The 22,619-nt window shown below is 32.2% G+C and overlaps 5 protein-coding genes across 8 annotated transcripts; 3 read left to right on the top strand and 2 right to left on the bottom strand.

The window, feature by feature from the left end:
- Positions 1-171: 171 nt before the first annotated feature.
- On the bottom strand, positions 172-13,794 carry LOC125060189 (ceramide synthase 5). Of its 4 annotated transcripts, none has more exons than XM_047664961.1 (9): positions 13,424-13,794; positions 12,823-12,943; positions 12,181-12,201; positions 5,772-5,993; positions 5,081-5,302; positions 4,464-4,582; positions 3,553-3,697; positions 2,610-2,701; positions 172-2,389 (listed from the first exon to the last, which is right to left on the bottom strand). In XM_047664961.1, the coding sequence occupies exons 1-9, from the start codon at positions 13,600-13,602 to the stop codon at positions 2,380-2,382; spliced, it is 1,131 nt and encodes a 376-aa protein (XP_047520917.1). In that variant the 5' UTR covers positions 13,603-13,794; the 3' UTR covers positions 172-2,379. The 4 variants fall into 4 exon arrangements, with proteins under 4 accessions (XP_047520917.1, XP_047520926.1, XP_047520944.1 ...); XM_047664970.1 differs by having other exon boundaries at positions 12,181-12,198; XM_047664988.1 differs by lacking the exon at positions 12,181-12,201.
- An 808-nt stretch (positions 13,795-14,602) lies between these two features.
- Positions 14,603-15,267, top strand: LOC125059882 (DNA-directed RNA polymerase III subunit RPC10). The gene is made up of 2 exons (XM_047664532.1): positions 14,603-14,995; positions 15,082-15,267. The coding sequence occupies exons 1-2, from the start codon at positions 14,855-14,857 to the stop codon at positions 15,265-15,267; spliced, it is 327 nt and encodes a 108-aa protein (XP_047520488.1). The 5' UTR covers positions 14,603-14,854.
- Positions 15,268-15,274: 7 nt separating this feature from the next.
- Positions 15,275-16,213, top strand: LOC125059865 (yrdC domain-containing protein, mitochondrial). Its single transcript, XM_047664508.1, has one exon. The coding sequence runs from the start codon at positions 15,275-15,277 to the stop codon at positions 16,004-16,006; it is 732 nt and encodes a 243-aa protein (XP_047520464.1). The 3' UTR covers positions 16,007-16,213.
- LOC125059872 (mitochondrial inner membrane protease subunit 2) lies at positions 16,204-17,177 on the bottom strand. Its single transcript, XM_047664521.1, has one exon. The coding sequence runs from the start codon at positions 16,922-16,924 to the stop codon at positions 16,430-16,432; it is 495 nt and encodes a 164-aa protein (XP_047520477.1). The 5' UTR covers positions 16,925-17,177; the 3' UTR covers positions 16,204-16,429.
- Positions 17,178-17,637: 460 nt separating this feature from the next.
- LOC125061372 (ataxin-7-like) lies at positions 17,638-20,573 on the top strand. The gene has a single exon (XM_047666787.1). The coding sequence runs from the start codon at positions 18,124-18,126 to the stop codon at positions 20,176-20,178; it is 2,055 nt and encodes a 684-aa protein (XP_047522743.1). The 5' UTR covers positions 17,638-18,123; the 3' UTR covers positions 20,179-20,573.
- The last annotated feature ends 2,046 nt before the right edge of the window (positions 20,574-22,619 follow it).

Here is a 22,619-nt window from a genome sequence, read left to right as displayed (position 1 = left end):
ATGAAATAAATTAATAAAAAAAAAATTTTAAATTATAGACAAATTTTAAATATGAAGTTTTGTGTTTTACTGAATGTAGGTTTTTTTAAATAAAATCATAATGGATAAACGCATTCCTGCGATTACTTCAAATTTAGCAAATATAATGTATGCGAAAATAAAATCAAACAATAGCCTCAAATCTCTTTATTTATCTTTTTAACATACATAAGTTATATTGTGCATATCAAGCTCAGTCAAACCAACAGGTAACAATAGCCACTGTACTATAAAGATAGTATTTTAATTAAATATATTATGTAACAAAATCCAATACAACAAAAACAATTATTAATGTCCCTTGACACCTTGTGGAGCATGTAGCCATTTTGGTAAAGGTGCCTTTTGTTATACAAGTCAAACAACATTTTCCGTTATTTTAATTACACAACCCAGAACAACACAGGTTGTATTGAGTAATCTATACAACCTGTGTTAAAAAAAGACTGTAATAAAATATCTAAATGCATTTTTCCATAGTAAATATTTCTTTTCAATAAAAGAGTTACTAATACCAAGAAGTCATAGAGGAAGTATGAACTCGTAAGATATAAATACTAAATTCAATGCAATTAAATACAAATTACACATATTCAGGCACCAACAGACACCAACAGTTTATAGACTAATATTATCAAATGGGTATTATTCATACATTCGTATTTTATGATTATCATAATAAAGGCACAAACCCCTTAACACTTGTAATTGATATTTTTAAGATAATTTAATGTGATAAAGCGTCAAAAGTACGCATTCCTTCACATGAGAGTAAAAACTCCTTAAAAATTAAATAAAAACAACAGCAAAAATAACCTCTTCTACTATCTATGCTATAAAAAGAAAACAAATTTAAAATATAAACATACAAACTAACGAATTTGTTCTTTTCCGTAAACTTTTACTTAAAATACTAAAAATGCTGTAAGGAATCAATTTTGTTCGACTCAAATATAAAAATAATATCGAATTAACAATACTTTTACTACAAACTATACACTCGAAGCCTCCTACGCCTGGCAAAAAATATAGAGAATCACCCGACCAAACATAGCTGGTTGGTGGTTACCTGTGGTGGTTGGCGTTCGAGACTACGACTGTGTCTTAATTACTGATTTAAAAATTGTTCTATTATTTATTACCGTTAAATAATTTTTCTAATACAACCGTAATTGTCCTAAACATTACCTATCTAGATAATAACTATAAAAGCGTCTTTGGGTGATTTTAGCATTGCCTACTTAACTATAATAGTGCAAAATACTCTATTGATATGGATTTTTGGTACTAATTTTATCAGGCATTATATCCAAATAAAAATATAATTTTCAAAATGTGAATCATAGACAACAGACAATAAAAATAAAGACTAATAATAAAGAATAACTAATAATTTCCTTAAAAGATGTGTTAATTTTCATACAATATTTGAAATTTGAATAAATAATCAAAATATGAACGTGTGCCGCTAAAAAAATAAAGGAAAAAGAAATACATAACCTGATAAACATAATCAGTCATCATGATTTTAAAAAGCACATACGAAATCTATAAAATAAAACAAGCTATAAAATGTCATCTACACTGATTTATATAGTTTTTTTTTTAAATAATTAGAACAAAATGACGGTCGTAAAAGAGTCATGCATTATAAATTGGAAGAAAATTCAAACCATTAGGAATTTTAGATAAAGCTACATGAAAGGCTGTTAACAAGGTCGACCGTCATTTTTATCAGCAATGAAAGAAGTCTAAAATTACAATGTAAAATTAGAACTCTTTATTAATTGTTATCAATCATTAAAATAACATTAATGATTATTGATTTTAACATCTACTGATTGGTATATAATCACCATAAGAAAAACCATAGGAAATAAACACCATAAGAAAGAAGCTAATTAATTAATTTAAGTCACCTTAAACTATTCCAACATAAATAATATATGCATTTGGTTTTTAGCATTGATTTAAAAACATAGTATGTTTCTTTGGTTTCTTTTATCATTTCAACCTTGAATTATTGATTGAATTAATGAAAAAAAATGACCATTTAAGCAATGCCAATACACTTAAAAAAAAGTAGTATCACTTGTATCTGGTCCCAGATATAAATGCTGCTTATTATATAATATTTGGCAATTATTAATTTATCTCGATTTGTTAGGCAAAAAGCATTTAGCTTAAAAATAAAAACAGTACAATCTTAACCAAAGGAGCAATTTTTTGCAGCCTCTTCAATAAATTAGTCAGCAAAAAATGTATCCATAGCCTAAAATAAGTATTACAACAATAACAACAGATTCGTTAAATACAAATATTGACTTCAAATCCTGTAGTCTACTTGTCTCTGGAAAAAAAAGTTAACTTTATGTATCCTTTGTTTGAAAAATATCTGAGTCATTGCTTGAACTTTTAATAATGAACCAATACTATTATATCAAAGTCTAGACTGACACTATATAAGAAGTTCTAAAACTTTAGAGATTCAGCACTGAGTATGACTCTTCTATGTACTTACTTAAGCAAAGAGAATATTAATAATATTTATTAAGTAAAAAAAAAATTACTTTTTATTATTGACCCTATTCGGCGTGCTGTGGTTGGATTGATGTGAACTATCGCTTACATCTGAACTGGAACTGCGAATATCACCTTCCATCTGAAATGTAAAGAAATCCTCTTATTTTCAAATCTTACTTATAAACGCCACTTAATTTTGAATTATTAGTTCTCATTGTAATAGTATAAACCTTTTGCAGTAAGCCTTTTTATTGCTGTCAATTTTTAATGGAATCTCCGATCACAAGCATAAACAACTAGTAACGTAAATAATCAGTTACGTGTAACTTCTTTGTATTTTGTGGTTAAAGAAATAAGTTATTTGTAAGTAGTTTTACCTACTAAGAACCGTTTTAGTGTTATGTCATGTAATGAAAGTTTAAGAATTACCGACAATCATATGTATAAGCATAAATTAAGATAAGATCACTAACTTATATATTATCACTATATGTGATATACTTAAAGAGCCGCTTCATTTTTGAAAATCCTAAAATAAGTTAACATTTAGTTTACATATTCCTCGTTGAATTTGCAATATTAACAGAAACTAGACAATTTAAAACTATTACCCTCTTATTCATATAAACTAAATCAAACTAATTGTCTCTTTGTATGTATGCTGTGATGAAAAGGAACAAATGATCACTTTAGTTCTAACAGTGTAGCATGATTTACGTTTTAGTTTTTATGAATAAGGGGTTACAATTTAAGTCTATTTTAAGTCAATGTAAGATTTGATGATAAAATTGTTCTTATTATTGATATGGATTTCTCAAGCGAATAAGGCTATGCTTACATCGCTATTCTATAAACCCGATAGTAATATTAAATAGACAAGTTTAAATTTATATCCTTGTCTTTGATATAATTATGTGTAACCGAAACTAAAAATTAAAACTGCTCTTTCAGAGTACGCATCGTATCGTATCGTGGTATAAAAAACCTTACCTTGCCAGCATTGATAGCTTTGTAGGCAACTTGCAGTATCAGCCAAGTCCATACCATATGTAGACATAGCAACAGACATAGTAGCGAGTTGAAGATATAGTACGCTGCAAACATCGGTAGAAGCATGGGAGCGCGGATTGATGTACTGAAATTTAGTATTGTCTTTTAATTATTGGATATTTATATATATTTAATTTAATAACTAGTAATAAATTTAAAAAAAGCAGTTTAGAAACAGCGTATAATGCTCATAATAATCTGAAGCAAAATCAAATATAACTATAACTGATTAAAAGAACAAGTCTCAATTAAAAAAAAACATTTAATGAATAAACAGTCATCTTTTTCTTGTAAATCTTTATAATTTCGTGTAGTAGTATGTAGTATGCTTTTTTGCATGAACAAAATAATTTCAATGCATCTTCCCACAACTTTTATTGTTAATACGAACTTCACCGTAGTTGCGTAATTTTTTTCTCATTCGCATGAGCATACGTCGAAATTCAGCTTCGAATAAGTTTTTACTATAAATTAGAATGTAGAGATCCTGGTTTTGATACCCCAAAAAAACCAGTAGCAAACCTCTTAGGTGTGGGACTTAGATTTCTTTATGTTTCGTGAACTTTTGTGTTTTGTAATAGGCAGGTAGGTGAGGTCTTCAGTGCCTGCACACGTCTTCTTTATTTGGCTTTTACGCATCTCGGTAACCTAACGATGTTTTCCTTCATGGTACGGAACAGCCGGGGTTCGAACCTATAACCTCACCTCGCGTAACAATAATTATTTTTAGTTCTAAAGCGCAGAACATAAGCCCATGACAAAAGAAACACAACAAAACAGGCGCAAATCCCTCTTAGGGCGTTTCTTGGTAACAATTTGTTACACAATTATATTATGATTTAAATACACACCTCCAAATAATGAAGAATGGATAGATACCAAGCCTGGTAACAATCCAGAGGACGGTGAAAATTGTAAATATGACGTCGCAAAACTTTTGATAGTTCGCATACTTAGCTGCTTTTGCCGCCTGAAAATTTAATAAAATGTAATTTAACTAAAATATATATAGGGATGTTTGGTTTATTGTGATTTTACTGGAACAAAATAAACTAGTTTTAAAGAACTTTAAGGATTTAAATTTTGTCACTGAATGTTGCTGTCCATTTAACGGTTATAAAGAAGTGTTTATCTTATTTAGAAAAGTTTGGATCCTGATTAGCATCACTGTCAAAATAACATTAATAAAATACATTTTTTTTCTGCGTAGATTATTTATAATAGGTATTTTATTTAATGTAAAAAAATTAATAAACAAATATATAATAATAATCTATTTGAAAAATGCTTTTAAATTTTAGAACATTACTAGCTTTCTGATGAATCTACAAATTGCTTAGCAACAAACTTTTTTGACATCAATACGAGATCAAACACAAATTATTTGTTACGTTTTTGATAACGGACATTATTAAGGAAATTCCGGCCAGTATTTCCCAAAGGCGATTACAACATTTTGCGGCAATACCTCTAAAAATATATCAGCGCAGTCGTGCAATAGCAGGACCAGCGTGCCAATGCGATGAAGGTTGCAGACCCAGGAGAAGGAGAGCAGAGCGATAGTGGCCAAGTGATGCACGAACATCTGCCAGAAGTCTTTCCGACGCACGTCCCAGAACTGGGAGAACGTCAGCGACCAGTAGAACGCTGACGATATCATATAGTACCACCAGATATCGCTTGTTACACCCTGAAAATAATTAAATAAAGAATAACAATACTAAAAATCAATTCAACATTTCGCATGATTTTCTGAAACTGATACACAACCAGAGCTCAGTCGAAGGAGACAGCTTTTCTTTATGATTATAAAAAAACTCAGCATTGTTTTAAAACGGTGTAAACATTATCTGTGGCGTCTGAAACTTAGAGTGCGCGATGTTTAATTAAATGGAGGCCAGTCGTCGACGTCACAAAGTTTTTTAAGCTTTATCAAAACTTTTTAGGTACACAATACACACTAATACGTATGTATATATCAACTACCGATTAGGGTGTAATTAAGTGCTACTGTCAAAAGTTTACAAAAATAATACTTCATTACTAATACTTAGACATAATCGTTTCTAGTTCTTTTTCTTCACAATATACTTATCATACAATATAATAGGCATACCTATACGCTAAATTATACGTATACAACTTTTAAACCAACTGACCTGATGTGGATATCCAATATAACACTGGTCTATATCCCACAACCATTCCTTATCCCAGAGGATAAACACCCCATAAGAAAAGTTGTAGAGGTAGAAGGTACACCTCCACGCATTTTCGCAAAACTTGACGAGTGTAGATGGTTTGTCCTGACTTCTTCGAAGGCGCCACCACCTCTCCACCTGACGTTCCGTCATATCTAGCTGCTTCGCTAGTGCACATATCTGTGGAAGACATTGTACTTTGGGGAAAAATTGATTGTATCTGTTTTAATCAAATTGAATGAAGTATTTAATATGTTACATAAAATATACTACATATAAAAAATAAAAAGCAAAAAAGCAAATAAGCAAGATTTTGAACCAGTGCTTGTTATGGAGTGAAGTTTACGAATACTGCATTTATTATAATTTTTAAAACTGTGTCTATGTATATTATTTCCTATGGTTTTCATTGTATACTATTGTTAAATGTCATTTCCTACACTACACGTTTTTTTTAAAGCCAGTAGCAGTTTTTTTACCCGAAGCTCAAAAAGTGTAGTTAGCTAGCAGGGAAATCTTTGAATCACGTCTGATATCCCTTATCACAAAAATCGTTCAAGGTCCACACGTGTTGTATAAAGTTATAATTTGGGCCACACGATTAGCTTATCAGCATAGGCCGATTATCGCTTTACATTCCATAAAGATATGAAATTGCAAACAATTAAAACAAATATGAAAAAATTAAGTCTATTATTTGGTTCAAGAAGAGGTTGATGTGTTAGTTCAATTCAAGTTAAATATAAGAACGATACAATTTTTTTTAAATACCAAAGCGATATTATCATGCTGGCGTAACCACCTAGATTTTACAAGCTAATGATCATACACCTTAGGAAATGTATTTCCCAAATAGTATATATATAGCGAAATTGATTTACTAGATATAATTTACGATATCAAAAATAACCCATTTAATACCTTGTCTACAATATGTGATTTTGAAAAATCTAGCTCTACACTTCAATGTTAATACATATCAGTTGTGAATTCTCAGTATTTTCGCAGCTAGTATGTTAACAAAACATATACAACTCTCAAGAACTTTAGGTTCTTTTCTATATTCGCCATAAATTCCCTAAATGAACGAATCCAACGCAAAATCACCTCCAACGTTGTTTTTGGGCGCGGTAAATTGTGTGCTTACGAAAGTAGGTCGAAAGCCAAGGTATGTTTGTGATAATTGGTTGTAGACCGGGCATTGTTTTCAACGCCGATTTTACAGGTTTTAATAATTCTGCTAATTAAAACTAATTTGTTAGCTTTGAGTGTCTAACGTTTAATGTTATATGCAGAGTAGTATTGAACAGACTACGAGAATGTTTAATATTCACTTTTATTCTACCTTGTTCGCCAACAAGCCACGAATGCCAAATTCTATTCGTTGTAAAATTCCAAAACATTAAAACTTTGGTTTTCGATAAGCAAGAGATTCTCTTTGACAAAGCACTCAAAATTCATTGTAAATGATTAATTAAATTCTCGTATATATTAATATAAATTTATTTAAACATAACCGTGGAGGATCCGATATTATTTAATACCATTTTAATTATTTATTAGGTGACATTAACAGCTTGCTGTTTATTGTACCATGAATAAAGAAATTGGAGATTAAAGAAAACTGAATCGTGACATTACCGACAGTCCGCGGTATATCCATATAAATAATTTATTTATTTAAATATTTTTATTAAACTAGCTGACTCGGCGAACGTTGTTTTCCAATGTATATTATTACAATAGTTCAATAAAAATAACCATCTACTATAATAAAAAATAGGGTTTGTATGTATTTTTGTATGCTGTATCATAAAAAATAAAAACAAAAAAATTGTCTAATAAATAAAAACAATTTTTTTGGGGCGGACACACCTTATCACTTAGGGCTTTGAAAGATAGATATTAGCCGATTCTCAGACTAACTGAATATGCATAAAAAATTTCATAAGAATCGGTAGAGCCCATTATTATATTAATTTTAATCACAAAGCGCTTTTTCAGACACATTTTGCCGCCTACAACCATGGAACCAGCTGCCATTATAGGTATTGCTGAGCCGTTACGACATGAAGGCCTTCAAGAGAAGAGCGTACCATTACCTTAAAGGCTATCGTGTGCATGGGCGGCGGTAAGCACTTAATTCTATATGTTCGTTTGCCTCCTGTTTTAAAAAATGCGTTAATAACCAGCCGGGTTTATAATAGTTCCAATCGCAGTGCTGTTACAGTAAATAGGTTATTAGTAAATAGGTTGACCATTACATTGCCACGGTCACGTCCATGTGATCTTGAGCATTGTTATCAATATTATGCTGATCACAGCTTGTATTTACACAATAAATACATTAATTTAGTTTACTTTACTGCCATATTCTTGACTTATTTTGCTATATGTATATTGTATATACTATATCGTACCTACTATAACTAGTCTTAATGATATTTCATTTTGGTGTTTTTTTTATAGAACAGGTGGCATACGGGCAGGAGGCTCATCTAATATTAAGTGACAACGCCGCCCATGGACGCTCTCACTTCCAAAAGGCTCGCTAGTGCGTTGGCGGCTTTTTAAAAATTGAACGCTCTGATCTTGAAGGATACTTAGTCGAAGTGGTTCGGTGATACTTCAGTGGGCAGTTTTACCTATTTATATTTATGTTCTTTGATTGACTTTTGTGTAAAAAAAATTGACTTATATGTAAAACACTTTTATGTGTGTTTTATAATAGGCAGGTATAATCAGACTACTGGGCCTGAAACACATCGCCGAATTTTTTTTTCTAAGGCATGTTTCCTCGCGAGTTTTTCTTTCACCGTGACTGTTCTGTTCAAAGCTTGTGTGTTTTAGTTTTATGAAATAGATACATTATTATAATTTTTAAGGTCTAATATTATTGATGTGTGTAAAATTTGGATTAATATTATATCTATATAAGTACAAATAATCCTGAAATATCCAATCTTATAGATGCATAAAAAATATAGGTCACTGGCCTGTTGTTGCCACTCCAATTGGCTTCTTCCATACAATTCGTATACAAACTCTGCTTCCTATTACAACAAATTGCTTGAAGCAAGCTCCTAGCCAAAATGTCCCAAATAATCGCGTTTAATTAATTATATAGGATTTGGAACTTTGGAATAAGTTCGTTGGTAACATATAATAATTTGTATATCGCCGGCATCAAATAAACTTTTAACGTGTGAGTAATGAAGAAAATTCTAATATCCCCCATTTGTTATATGTGTGTTTAAGCAAACTGTCGTCATAAAATGATTTCTTCATTGCAATAAACGATGTAAAAAAATGTAATAGACCAGAATTGGCGATCGTAAATCTTATCTCTCATTTAGTACGCCCAGTGTCTAATTTAAACTAAAAAGAGGCCAGGGTTAGGCGTGATCTAATATTTAATGACATAGTATGTTTGTATGTATGTATTTGAAAATTGATTTAGATTTCTAAAGTATTTAAGCTAAGAGCAGCATCCAAACAATTGGCATTGACTAGCTCAGTGGTGTTTATTAAGGAGTAGGAATACTTTATAACCAAAGTTACAAGTACTCTATTCATACATATAAATTAAAATGAATCGCAAAATATGTTGCTAAGCTCAAAATTTAAAGACGGCTAGAACAATTCGAGTATTTTTTATTTATTAGTTGAACTCAGATGAATTTTTCTCTCCATCAAACGATGGAGAGAAAAATTTGGGAAATATTTTCAGATAGTATTAAATAAAATGCTGTTTTGTTCTTAGTCGTGTCACCTATACAATGCAGTCATATTAATCAAAAAGTAGTTGCATATATCTACTATGTACTTCCACCTGATTAAACAATTAGACTTTTTTGTTTACAGATGGACTAAAACCATGAAAATAAGGCTTACAAATTGTGACAAAAGGGATCATCACGTGTAAGCAGCAAGCAATTGTATCGCTTTTTTGTACAGCATTTTAATCACGTGCTCAAAGCTCCAACTTCTTGATATGTAAATTAAATTAAAAATTGTATCCAGACAGCGTTAAATGATAACGTATTATTAATTTATAATCAGTTTATCAGTCACCTAATGATTAATTAATTATTTAAGACATAACTAATAGTATTAGTAATACGTTCAAATAAAGCAATGACTAATTTCATAGTAAGTGACTTTATAATTGAAATATAGATCTATATATCCGTGGCTCTAATATATATGTAGTTCTGATTCGTTCTATCCAAAACAATTGAAGCAATGATCATTATAATCAATACAGTTGACATCACTTGACTGGTAAAGATATTTAGATTACAATAGTACTATTTTCGTGGTCATGTATCACAATTTTTGGTCAAGCAAGAAAGAAAGATGTAAGGCGTAGCAATGCGAGCAATAAAGAGTATGTACAGTATGATTAAGATATGGTATATTGTAGTCTATGCCTACAAATTAAATGTTGTAAAACAAAAAATAGAGTGACGCAGAGTTGGCCAGTACTTGTCTATTCTACTCTTGATTTGACGGGCTGTAAATGTAAATTTATAAGAATTTTATTTTTAATTGATTTTCTTATTAAAGTTCAAAAGTGTACAATGTTCTGTAATTCAGACATTCGGAGTTACAACTTGGGCAAAAATCACAGAAATATTAATTAAACTGAGACAAATTAGTGCATAAAGACCGTAGTAGCCATACATTTAAATAAAGGACTCTTTTTAGAATGCCATATTAGAGATAATATATCGCTTGGCCTCTTCATAGCGGCAATTGTTGCGGCTAACAAGTGCCTTGGTTACTAGGAGGCCGTGGTCATCTCGATTTCTGCTAACCTTGATAGACACACAATGACATTTATTTATAATAACTCAAACAACAACATACATTTAAAATTGTAAATCATTCACGGAAAATCTTAGGCAATATTTAATTTTAACACATTTGATAAGAAAAGGATTGAATTCATGGATAAATCCCAAAATACCCGTTCCAATGGAGTATGACAAACAACCTGAGAATTATTTAATATCAAAACCCACGTCAACATGTCACTAGTAAGACTATAAATTGTTAGAAATACCGCAATAATATAAAATGATAATTTTTTTACTACCCCGCATATATTATATAGGGCGTAAATCTTTCTTTGTTATGATTTTGTATGCGTGTTAATAAATGTTAATGTAATCTCGTCATCGTTATTAGCTAACAATATACAATATAGGGGTCCCTTCTATATTTTTTAATTCAATCAATGAATATAGATTCTTAACAAATAGCATTAATAGAAGAATGTGAGTTTTCAATTAGTTTTATGAGCGTTATATAATGACAACGAAAAAAGATACTGAACAAATTCACGATTATTGACGACTCATTGGTCTAGTGGTTAGTACCCCTGACTGCGAATCCATGGGTCCCGGGTTCGATCCCCGGCTGAGACGAACATCGATGTGATGAGCATTCGGTGTTGTGCTTAGGTCTTGGGTGTTTAAATATGTATTTATGTGTCTATCTATCTATAATATGTATGTATATCCGTTGCCTAGTACCCATAACACAAGCTTAACCAGCTTAGCATGGGACTAGGTCAATTGGTGTGAATTGTCTTAAAAAAAAAACTATTTTTATTAAGCATTAATTTGTGCAATATGTATAATTAATGAACAGTATCAGTTCCAAGAGATAAGAGCTTTGCTGGCGTGCGCCGCGTATGTAAACGAACAGCTTTACTATGCACTACTAGCAGTGCGTAGCCAGGGCCGATTGGTTATAATTAACTGTTAATGATAAGTAAGTAAAGGAAAACGTTACTAGTAGTTATACGGATACAATTATATGTATATTTAAATATGTACAGGCAATAAACCGAATAAGGCGATATAATAAAGGACGATGTGAATGACTCGTTATAAAAAAGGTAGAAAAATCGCCAGTAAAACACTAGTTTTTAATCCAATATTACATAATACGGCTTTACTGTAAATCTATTGTATTAGAATCCTCCCTAAGAAACAGTATGAATGACGGAAGTATGTGAATAGCATACTTTCAAATTCTACTTTAACGACTTAACGGCCGCTTTCTATACTCGATCTATGATCTAAAATTATTTACGATCCTGATTTTCGCAAATTTTGATAGATAAATGTCCAATACAAAAATATTTTACAAAAACGATCCATCCATTGGTTATTGAAAACTATGTTATGAGAAATGGATTGAAATATCATTAACAAAAATTGGATTGGGATTGAGTATAGATAGCATCCGCTTAGTAACATAAAAAAATTATAAATGTACATAATATGTATATGCAGCATAAGCAGTTGAAAAATGAAGAAAAAACTTTTTTTAAAGTATGAATCATGCAAATTACCTGTTCCCTGCTGAAAAACTGCTGGAAAGAAAAGGAAGCCACAGTTAGAAGTTAAATAAGCCACAACTAACACACACCCACAAAGTTATTTTCAAAAATCTTTACATACATTATAAGTTTGATATCACTGTATAATGTTTAGTAATGTAATAAAAATAATCAATACAGATTATATATTTTTCTGAAAACAACTAAGTAAAGGAAGACATAAATAAAACTTCTCTAGGAAATATTAATTTAATACATTATTTTAATAACCATTGGTTTTTATCTCCATTAAAGAAGTTTTAAGTTTTCCGTACTTGCATAAACCAAAGACAATAATAAAAGAAAATTGGTAAAGAATGAAAATTATGAAATTGTTAATAGATTATTCTTTTAGGTCTTTATATGTAAAAATAAAACATCAATAAGTTTAAACCAATCCATTAAATATCCTATAAATGAGATCACTATATAAATTTTTTTTTGATCTATTGATAATGAAAATCAACCAATAAAAACAGTGAATTTTATCTTAAATAGGTTTTTTAAGTATATATAAATAAAGGTCTTCCCAATATTTAAAAAAAAATTATATAGTATTTAACCATTTCGAATTTAAACCTAAGATGAAAACACAATAATTGATAATGCACTTACCTGCTTATGTTTAATTTTAGAACATTCCTGATATGCTGCTTCTAGTTTAGGGATAATGGGAGCCTTTTTTGATCTTGTGTTCTTTATACCTAACGATTTGCCAAATGGTGCATACCAATAGCTGCAACAAATACATTCTCTATATTTTTAAAAGAATTAAACCTTATCTGATACAGTTAACCAAAATTCAAGACAAGACACCTAACTAAGGATATCAGAGATTTTGGTGTATAATTCAGAATCGAGACTTAGTTTAAAGTATGACTCCTGTAAAACTGAGCCAAATGTCTCAACTCTGAATATCTTAGTCTGATAATTTTTCTAAATAAGATACAAAAATATTTTTACATTTAAAAATATAAATTCATTCATTACATCTATTATATAGTTTAATTAATATTCATAATATACAACTAATTTGTAAATGTGAATCAAACTTTTGGAGTACCACTTTATCTCTTATGTGTAATAAACTGAATTATATTTTACTATAAGATAACATATCACTGATAAATAATCTATAATAATTGATAAAAAAATATGAGTCACAGACGAACGGTTACATATAGATGACATAGTTACGATAAATATTTGGCCTTACTTTTCTATAAGGTGGCGCAGTGCGATGAGCACAAAAGCTAAAGGTATAGGGTACAGAAGATGCCTGTGATCATTATAAACCACAACCTTATCGGGTCCTGGTTTTATGTCCTCCCAAGTAGTATTTGGCGGCAGCCAAACATCTTCATTCCAAAATTTATCTAATAAATACCGCAACATTATCACTACTACTTGAAAAATAACTTAATTACTAAACGACTGACACTTCACTGTTACATATATAATAAATTAATAATAATTTCAGGATATATTTTTTATCACAAAATAAAAAATATTTAGTATATACAGAATACCAATTGACGATTTTTCAACAAGCAACGGCATTACGAGCCTACATCGACTAATAAACTAGCTATTTAGACTATGTATATATTATATATATAGCTAATATATGCACAATAGTATTTTTTTTTTTTTTTGGAGTTTATGGCCTGGTATTGCACAATAGTATAGCATTTATCAGCCACAGATAGAAATCTTTCAGGCGGCGCACTGACCAACATGACACTTGGGTTTTGACACCCTGTCGAACACAGAGTCTTGAGCCAAAATGTCTTTTGCATGGTATGGAATGAATTACGTTGATCACCGTTTTTTTTATAAACGAAGCTTTAAGAAGATCCATATCTTCACCAACATATACCTACTAAGATTTAAATGAATTAAAAATATTGTTTTATCAGTTCCTTTATTTTTACTCAATTACATAATAGACCAGTGCAGATAGTCTTTAAAAATAATAAAAAGTGAAAAAAATTACAGTAGGATGAAACCCATTAGAAAAGCAGGGGAATAAGATCAAAATGAAAGGAAAAATAAATTACGGTCGATCTGAGGTCGGGAAGGGGAAGGGTGGGGGGGGGGGGGGTAGTTTTAAGGGTAAAAAACGGTTTATCTCGATTTCCGGCAAAACTAAAAGTCCTATCGAAGAAAACTAAATGGCAAAGTTGTACTAAATGTCAATTTTTTTATAATTCAAAAAAAAAAACGAACAAAAAATTTTTTTGCTAGAACAATGAAGAACAGTTAACGAACAGTTGATAGAGCCAAAAAAAGTGCAAAAAATTAATTTCCCCCCGCCAACTTAAGGTTCCCAAAAATATAACCTACTCAATGTCATTACTATTATAATATTATATATATTCTTATCGTCAAACTGTCAACACTCAACTGTGAACTGTCAGTCTTCAAAATTATTAAATGCATTTCGCTGACGAAAATTTAAAATTTTACTAAGAATTCAGAAATCAGAATTGTAAGCTTGATTTGAGATTGTGTGATCTCCAAACATCTACCGCAGGATACACTCATCGCAATATCATTAATGATTAAGATAAATTCAGGCAACCTTGTTTATTGTATTTTGGTTATGTGGAATAAGCGCATTTTTAAAAGAAACGAACAGTAAATAATGTTATTTTGTCCAACATGCGCAAATATTCTTATGGTCGAAGAGGGTCCAGAATCAATTTTACGATATGCTTGTAACACATGCCCTTATATTTACAATATAAAGAAAAAAATTTCATCTAAAACCTTTCCTAAACTAAAGGTTGGTTTTTTGCGTCATCCTCCGTCTATCATCATTCGTTTGCAGACCAGTTAACGATTTAAATTTTAAATTTACTTTATTTACAGGAACTTGACTATATTATGGGAGGGGCCGCTGCATGGGAGAATGTAGATTCAACTGATGCAGTTTGTCCGAAGTGTGGTCATAGTAAAGCATTTTTCATGCAACTTCAAACTAGGTCTGCAGATGAACCAATGACTACCTTTTATAGATGTTGTGATCATAAATGTGCCCACAACTGGAGAGACTAATTTGATAATGAACTATCTAAAAAAGTGTCAGCTCTGTCTCGGTTATTCATTCAAAAGTGTCACACCAAAAATGAAAATTGATAAAATGGCCTCAATAATACCATGTGACTATGAAAAGTCGTATGCTAGAGCAGCAGAGTATCTGACAAAAGGTGAAGTTATAGCTGTGCCTACAGACACAATTTACGGATTAGCTTGTAGTGCCAATTGTAGAGATGCTATTAAAAAGTTATATTTAATCAAAGGAAGAGATTCCTCTAAACCTGTAGCTATTTGTGTGAATGATATTTTTGATGTTAGAAAATGGGGTAACGCTGAGCATCTTAGTGATGATTTATTACATGAATTGCTACCTGGTCCAGTGACAGTAGTATTGGAAAAGACAAGTCTCTTGGATAATCCATATCTCAATCCAAAGACAACAAAAATTGGTGTTCGAATCCCAAAACATGTCTTCATTAATAATGTTACTAGACAATTCAATATGCCTATTGCTTTGACTAGTGCAAACTCTAGCAATGAACCTTCCTCCTTGTGTGTGATGGAATTTGAACATTTATTTTCTAATTTAGGAGCTGTTTTTGATGGTGGTGTATTAAATCAAGGTTTGGATCATAGTAGAAGTGGATCAACCGTAATAGACTTATCCAAAATAGGGTACTATGATATTATAAGGAAAGGTATTTCATATGACGAAATTGTTAAAATACTAAAAGACCATGGTCTTATCAGTTGTTAAATAGTTATCCGAATCCTTAGTCGAAGGTAACAGTGCGCGCAGTTCATTTATGGGGAATCAGGAAATTTATACATTTAAGATACAATACACATAAAGCAGTGTGGGCTATATGTGTAAATATTTAAAATTGTATGAGAATAAATTGACATACAATATTTGTAAGACCTTAGGCATAGATAAATAAAAGTAATCAAACATCAGAGTATAGCAATTGGTTTACTTTCCTTCTATATATAATACATAGCTTTTTGATATGGCAGTGAGTTGAAATATTCTAACAACAAATAACATACAATTAGACTAGATAAGTGATGAGAAAATAATTTTTATTTACATTTGGGCTTCAACTTACACTGAAATAAATATTGCACAAATTTTTATTTAACAAAGACATGAAGAAAGTTCTATACTATAGATAATATGTCATTTTTGTGTGCTCACTGGTTTTCTGTGGTTAGGAATCTTTGCTTCAAGGGCTTGCCAGCGCTCAGGAGGCCAGACTATACAAATAGCTCTTGCATTTACTAATCCTAAAGAAACTGGACCAAAAGTATTACTATCTAAAGTATGTCCAGTATGATCTCCTTCCACCCAGATATGACCTTCTGGCACACGCACATACTGGTTCTTATAACCTAATGTACTCACAATATCACCTTCTAGTGCAACTACTCTTTTTATAATTTTCTGATTTGGATCTTTAGGAGACACAAGAGAAATTATGTCTCCCCTATGAATGCTATAATCTTTCACTGCCCATCTTGATAGAAAAACATAGTCTGTATTTTTAGACTCCGGATTAAGTGCTGGTTGCATAGATATACCTTCAACCCTCGCCACATAGCCGATGGTATCAAGAAATGTGACGCCGATGGGTACTCCTAATAGCATTGACCGCAACAAATTCCGGATCCACATTGGTGCCAGTAAGCCATTCACCGTCTAAACTTAAACCAACATATTTCGGTTAAAGTTTTATTTGTATTAAAAGAGAAACATTATTTTTTTTTAAGATTTCTAATCACAATTGAATGGAATTCACATAATGTAGATAAATTGGATACTTGAAAATTTTTAGTGTTACTTTTGTTTAAATACCTACTCTGAATTTGTATTATTGTATTTTAAACCTACTTAGATAACTGACAGCTAGATTCATCCGAAATACCTGTGACTGTCATTATGATAGCTGTGCCTGACGTATCACCTATACGATCTCATTTATTAACCCATAGATAAAGTACATATTCGATTAAGTCTAAACTAAGAATATTGACTTTTGTTTTATTGGTTTGGTTTTACAATTTGTCATGTTTTAATTTTAGTTACTCTTATTTAATAGTTTCAATAACTATCTCTGTCATTGGGATTTTGAATAATATTTAAAAAGGTTTTTATTGACAGCATTTTGTTAGATTTATTAAAGTTCTAATTAGTAAAATGACACATTATTTTCAACTTTATATTATTGTTGTATCGTAGTGGTCTAATATATTTATCGTGATAGGCAATTTTCAAACTATAATTGACACCTATCTACTGTTAGAACTTTAATTTGCCTGTAAACACTTGTTTTGCCGTCACGTCACTCAAGCTTATGAATGGCCATAGACAATAAAGTGTAGAGCTTCTGTAGTCTATTTCAAATACTCAAAAAAGTGTTGATGCTTTCTGTAGTAAATCACAACCACCATCAACTAAACATAAATTTTATATTATTTATTCGTGTGTAACAAGTTTAGCATCACAGAAAATTAATACAATAGTTCTTTTAGTGTCGTTCACTAATCTAAAAGTTTATAGAAAGGACTGTCTACAGATGGATGTGCTCCGTGGTGAAGAAAAACTTACAACCTGCATAATCAGCTGTCAGTGAGATAGATCATCTGTCCCTGTAAATATAAAAGCTAAAACAATCACAACACGTTTTCGACTGATAAGTGTAAATAATGATGTGAAGGAATATACAACAATGTGACCTCGTCGCGCTTTGTAGCAGGCCTTGACGTTTAGTAGAAATGGGATAATAACCTATCAAGGTGCAAGGAGTCCAGAATGACCGGGCTCCCGTGAGAGTACGAGGAGTATTGCTATTAAGAACACAACCTACAGTGAAGATGTCTGGTGACTTCCCGTTTGCGGCGAAAGTAGTCACTCCATTAAAATGTAATGAGAAGCCATGGGATCTGTGGGTGAGTGAAATCGGCCACTTGTCTCCTCGTAGAGACAACGATGGCACTTTCACGACCCCAGCGGCGGTGGACGGAAAGAGCTCTTCCACACGCCGTGTTCACGAAGCTCACCCTTACAAGGTTGCAGATCGAGGCCAGGCGCGCTACCGTCGCGCAGGCCTCAATCGCCTTAAATATGAGAGTATGAGCCTTCACGGCTTGTTCCCACAGATGGACAATCTCAATGCTGCTGTGTGTCATATGTGTGGAGAAATAGTGAAGTGTAGTGCTGCGTACAGACATTTACTGGAATCCCACAATGGTGCTGAGCCAATTCTTCCACCTCCACCTCCAACAGTTAAGCTAAAATCTGTTCCTAGTAGAAGTAGACATAAGAAGGAACCACCTCCTCCACCTCCTGTAGAAATTCACCCTATGAAGTTGGAGAACTCCCCAGTGCCGGCTGCTGCTCCTATATCTAGGATAGTACTGCCACAACCTGATTTACAGTACCTGGAAGAAGCTAGTACCTCATCAGCAATAACTGGTGAAGTACAAATAAGTATGGAAAGTGGAGAGTTACCTGTTGTTAGTATACAAGATACAGAAGATTTACCCCTCGGGGAAAACCTAACGGATGATATTTTTGCAATAATGAACTCTGAAGGTATTCAGAGTGCAGATGACATTACAAATGCTGCAGATTGGAAGAGTATAATTAAGGATATACATGAGATTAATTTTCCTATTACAACAGATACCATACCAACACCAGATTTGTATTCAGCAACATTAGATCCATCATTAGCTGGATTCCCTATTCCAGATACTGATTTAACAAATATAACTTTTTCTCAAACCACTGCACCTATGGTTGCAGTTGTAGATAATATACAAAATGCTCAAGTTGTTAAAGCACCGGCAACGCCAACCACAAAAACGCAGACGCGCAAAACGAGCAAAACGAAATTTAACTTACGCGAATACGATCCGAACAAGCATTGCGGTGTAGTTACAGCAGAGAACCCAAAGCCTTGCACACGATCTTTGACATGTAAGGCACATGCTCTTTCACTGCGGAGGACGGTGGAAGGTAGGGCAAAGCCCTTCGACACGTTATTAGCTGAGCATCGAGCATCCCGTGACGCAGCGGCTGCGGGAAATACATACACTCCTCCAGTCAGTCATACTCCTGTACCGGCCGTGGCTGCCCCTGCTCCGACCACGCCTGTTAATCTCCCACCGCTCCTAGTCAATACGTCCATAGACCTCAGCTTGTTTAACGGTTTGGCCACCGAGCAACAAAGCAATGACCTTTACGCGAGTTGGCTGAATGTAGAGGACCCAGTCCTACCTGATACATCTAGCATTACCTCTCTGCTTAGTCAACCCTTACCGACTGATCCTTTTCTGTTACCAGACGACGCAGAAATTCCTATAGAGGTCCCCGTACACAGTATAGCATCGGCGCCGCAACCCACTCCACCTATTAAAGAAGAAAAGCCTGATGGTCCACCTATCTTGATTCCCAGCGATGTGTGCTGGTATAGTTCGTGTCCTCGACCTCTTGCTCTATGCACATTTAACGCTTCTCATGCAGGCAGCGCAATTACTTTAGGTAAGAAATTCGCGACTGTGCGTAGCAACATTAAGTCATCATTAACCCGGTCAACGAAAGCCTCAGGTGTGACGAACAATTTTTATAATCAGAGTTTATCTCTAACAAAGACTCTACACATGAATAACACTAATAAACCCAACAAACCTGAAGTGCGCAAACTAATAGTGACATGTTCAAATAGTAGTAGTGGTAATAAAGATGTGCAGCAGACGTTTAGTGATTTGTTTGCTGGTGAAGTGCGACATACTTTAAATGGACATTTAGGACACTCGGAACGCAAGCCGCGCGCTTCCTCTATAAAAGCAGCCAAGCGGCCCTCTGGAGCGATGCTAGATCTAGGTTTTTCTTTTGACCCATTGCTCGCTGATGAAAAATGCTGAACAATTTAAGCAATCACTGGTTGTGTAGTCACTTAATTGTATATTTATTTTTTTGTAAATCGGACTGGCATTGTAAATGTTCAATAATCACGAATTTTTATCCCCTAATGGAATTTGAATGTAAAGATGTTGTAAAATCTCATTTTTCTCTAAAAAGAACTAATGTTTGTATTATTTTGTATATTATTTATAAGATTTTTTTAATTGGTTTCCGGTTACAACACTGGTAATGCCAACGGAGAATTATGAAATAGATTATGCAGAATGGTTGTATTTTTTTGATATGACATTGTTAATACTGAATAATGAAAAATGGCCTAGGATAATGTTTAATGTGATGCAAATTTCCATGTAAAAATATAAATATTATTAAAATTAAGTTTATCCATAGTAAATTGCCTCCTTTTAAAATACCTCATCAAGTAAATTGTTTTAATTTATGTACACCTTTTATGGATTTGACATTGTTAAAATTTCCCACTGTGTGAAAGTTGAAACACTATTTGCTAACAAAGCTGGTCGTGTGGTATTCGATTTATATGAACTAATGCTCAATTTCATCATCATTCATGTAACACATATACCCTGTTGAATAGGCATTAGGGCCACGTGATAGCTGCTTAGGCTTAATTTTATACAAGCGGTTATTAAAACTACTAAAACAATTTTTATAAGGACTAACAATTTTTATATTGGAAGAATCGCATTTTATGAAATCGAATTCCACAATTACCAGTGATATTTACTTTATTCAAATTATTAATGAGTACTTATTCTTTCAATTTGGATAGAAAGTTTCCATCACGCATATTCTAATATACTAAAACTTCCGACTCTAATAATCGACCTTAAGTTAAAAACGTTGCAAAGATCTTAGATTATCTTTTAAAATAACCAGTTACAGAACTAATAAACCATGCGAACATTCTCAAAAGACCATAATTTTTTTCTCCGCTTTCAGTACACTTAAAATAAACAATTTAAACCTTTAAAAATATTTGGACCACTATTAAACTTAAAACCGTAGCAAATATCCCATAGACAGTACTACACCTTTATTAATAAAAATGTATCTTGGTTGATACGTATTTCTATTTTATGCACATAATAAAAAGGTGGTAGGAAAGCAATAGCATGAACGACTAGCGCAAAACATCATATATTTCTAAAATTTCACTTTATAATAAAAATAATAAAAACATGTACATAAAGTATGATAAGCCGCCAAGTCCTTTAACAGCAGCAATTTTCCCGATGTCCAGGAATTTTCTCACTACGACTACGACTGATTAGTCGTTTGATAAGAAAGTAATCGTCTGTTTTGGGGAAGCTTTTATTTTTTAGTTGTTTGGCCTTTGGGGACAATGGGGCTCATAAAAAAATAACACCTACTTTTGAAGATCGTTTTCTACGAAACAATAATTCTTACGAAAGTAGTTTAGAAAATTAATTGTTTCGAAAACACTTTCAATTGGATCGTCTATTGACATTTCGATTTCGCTAGCCACCTATAAACTGACCTAGATTGACACAAGCCTTAGGCTCTATTCCTAACTATGAGAGAATGTTTATTACATTCTCATCAAACAATTATTTAGTAAACCATTACTTAAGTATAAAATGTACAGTGGAACTCAATTATGGAGTAATGTTAAAAACATATAATTTTAGTCGACGTTTAGTGTGTCTTATAGCACGTTTAGTGTCTTGAACAGCGTAAGTGACTTTACATGCCTTAATTTGCGATATAGGTCAAAGAGGTTCTCAAAGGAAATGAGAGAAAAAAAAAGGTGATGACCAGAAACCTTGACATGAAATAAGAGGTAGCGGAAAAGAAACATTGCAAATGAGATACAAGTGGAAGAATATGTAGGAGGCCATCACTCCTTCGGTGGTGGAGTAGTAGTTTTTTGACTATTTAATATAAAAAAATCTTAAAATTAGTGTTATTGCAATTATAGTTACAAATGAAATTATTTATTTTTGTGTTTTACATACACAGGAATAAAGGCAAGAAATTTGAACATTGAACTTTAGCAAAGTAAAAGATCTATTGAAAGTTACTGGAATAAGAGTTGGTAGGTCTTCTGTAAATCTTCTAGTCAAAAACTTTTCCTCACTTTTTAACAGAACATATTTGGACTATAAGAGATGTATACGAGTCCTGTAGTAAGTCAACCAACTCGTATTGGTTGGGTACTCCTACTGGACTGTTGTTAACTGCATATACATATATATATAGTAATAATAATAGTTAATATCGGTTGCCCTGCAATAAATAGTATATTCAATTCTTTAATATTTCCAAATACGTACTAATCTGATTCAGTAGCCAAAGTTTTATAATGTTAAAATGTTATACTTGTTACGTACGTTCTTTGCTTGAAAATTTAATATCGGTTAGGGAAATGTTTGATGTTCTTACGTGTTTCATGATGATA

The sequence above is a fragment of the Pieris napi genome, chromosome 2 (assembly GCF_905475465.1).
Source record: "Pieris napi chromosome 2, ilPieNapi1.2, whole genome shotgun sequence".
Lineage (NCBI taxonomy): Eukaryota > Metazoa > Arthropoda > Insecta > Lepidoptera > Pieridae > Pieris > Pieris napi.
The sequence above is the reverse complement of the archived record's forward strand: the minus strand, read 5'-3'. Positions and strand labels throughout refer to the sequence as shown.

Bases quoted from the DNA above. Each gene is read 5' to 3' on its own strand.
- LOC125059865 (XM_047664508.1), top strand. From the start codon at position 15,275: ATGAACTATCTAAAAAAGTGTCAGCTCTGTCTCGGTTATTCATTCAAA.
- LOC125061372 (XM_047666787.1), top strand. From the start codon at position 18,124: ATGTCTGGTGACTTCCCGTTTGCGGCGAAAGTAGTCACTCCATTAAAA.
- LOC125059872 (XM_047664521.1), bottom strand. From the start codon at position 16,924: ATGTGGATCCGGAATTTGTTGCGGTCAATGCTATTAGGAGTACCCATC.
- LOC125060189 (XM_047664961.1), bottom strand. From the start codon at position 13,602: ATGTTGCGGTATTTATTAGATAAATTTTGGAATGAAGATGTTTGGCTG. The intron at 12,944-13,423 runs GTAAGGCCAAAT...TATTTGTTGCAG, and splicing joins CTGCGCCACCTTATAGAAAA to CTATTGGTATGCACCATTTG. The intron at 12,202-12,822 runs GTAAGTGCATTA...TTTTCTTTCCAG, and splicing joins CTAAAATTAAACATAAGCAG to CAGTTTTTCAGCAGGGAACA.
- LOC125059882 (XM_047664532.1), top strand. From the start codon at position 14,855: ATGTTATTTTGTCCAACATGCGCAAATATTCTTATGGTCGAAGAGGGT. The intron at 14,996-15,081 runs GTTGGTTTTTTG...CTTTATTTACAG, and splicing joins AAACCTTTCCTAAACTAAAG to GAACTTGACTATATTATGGG.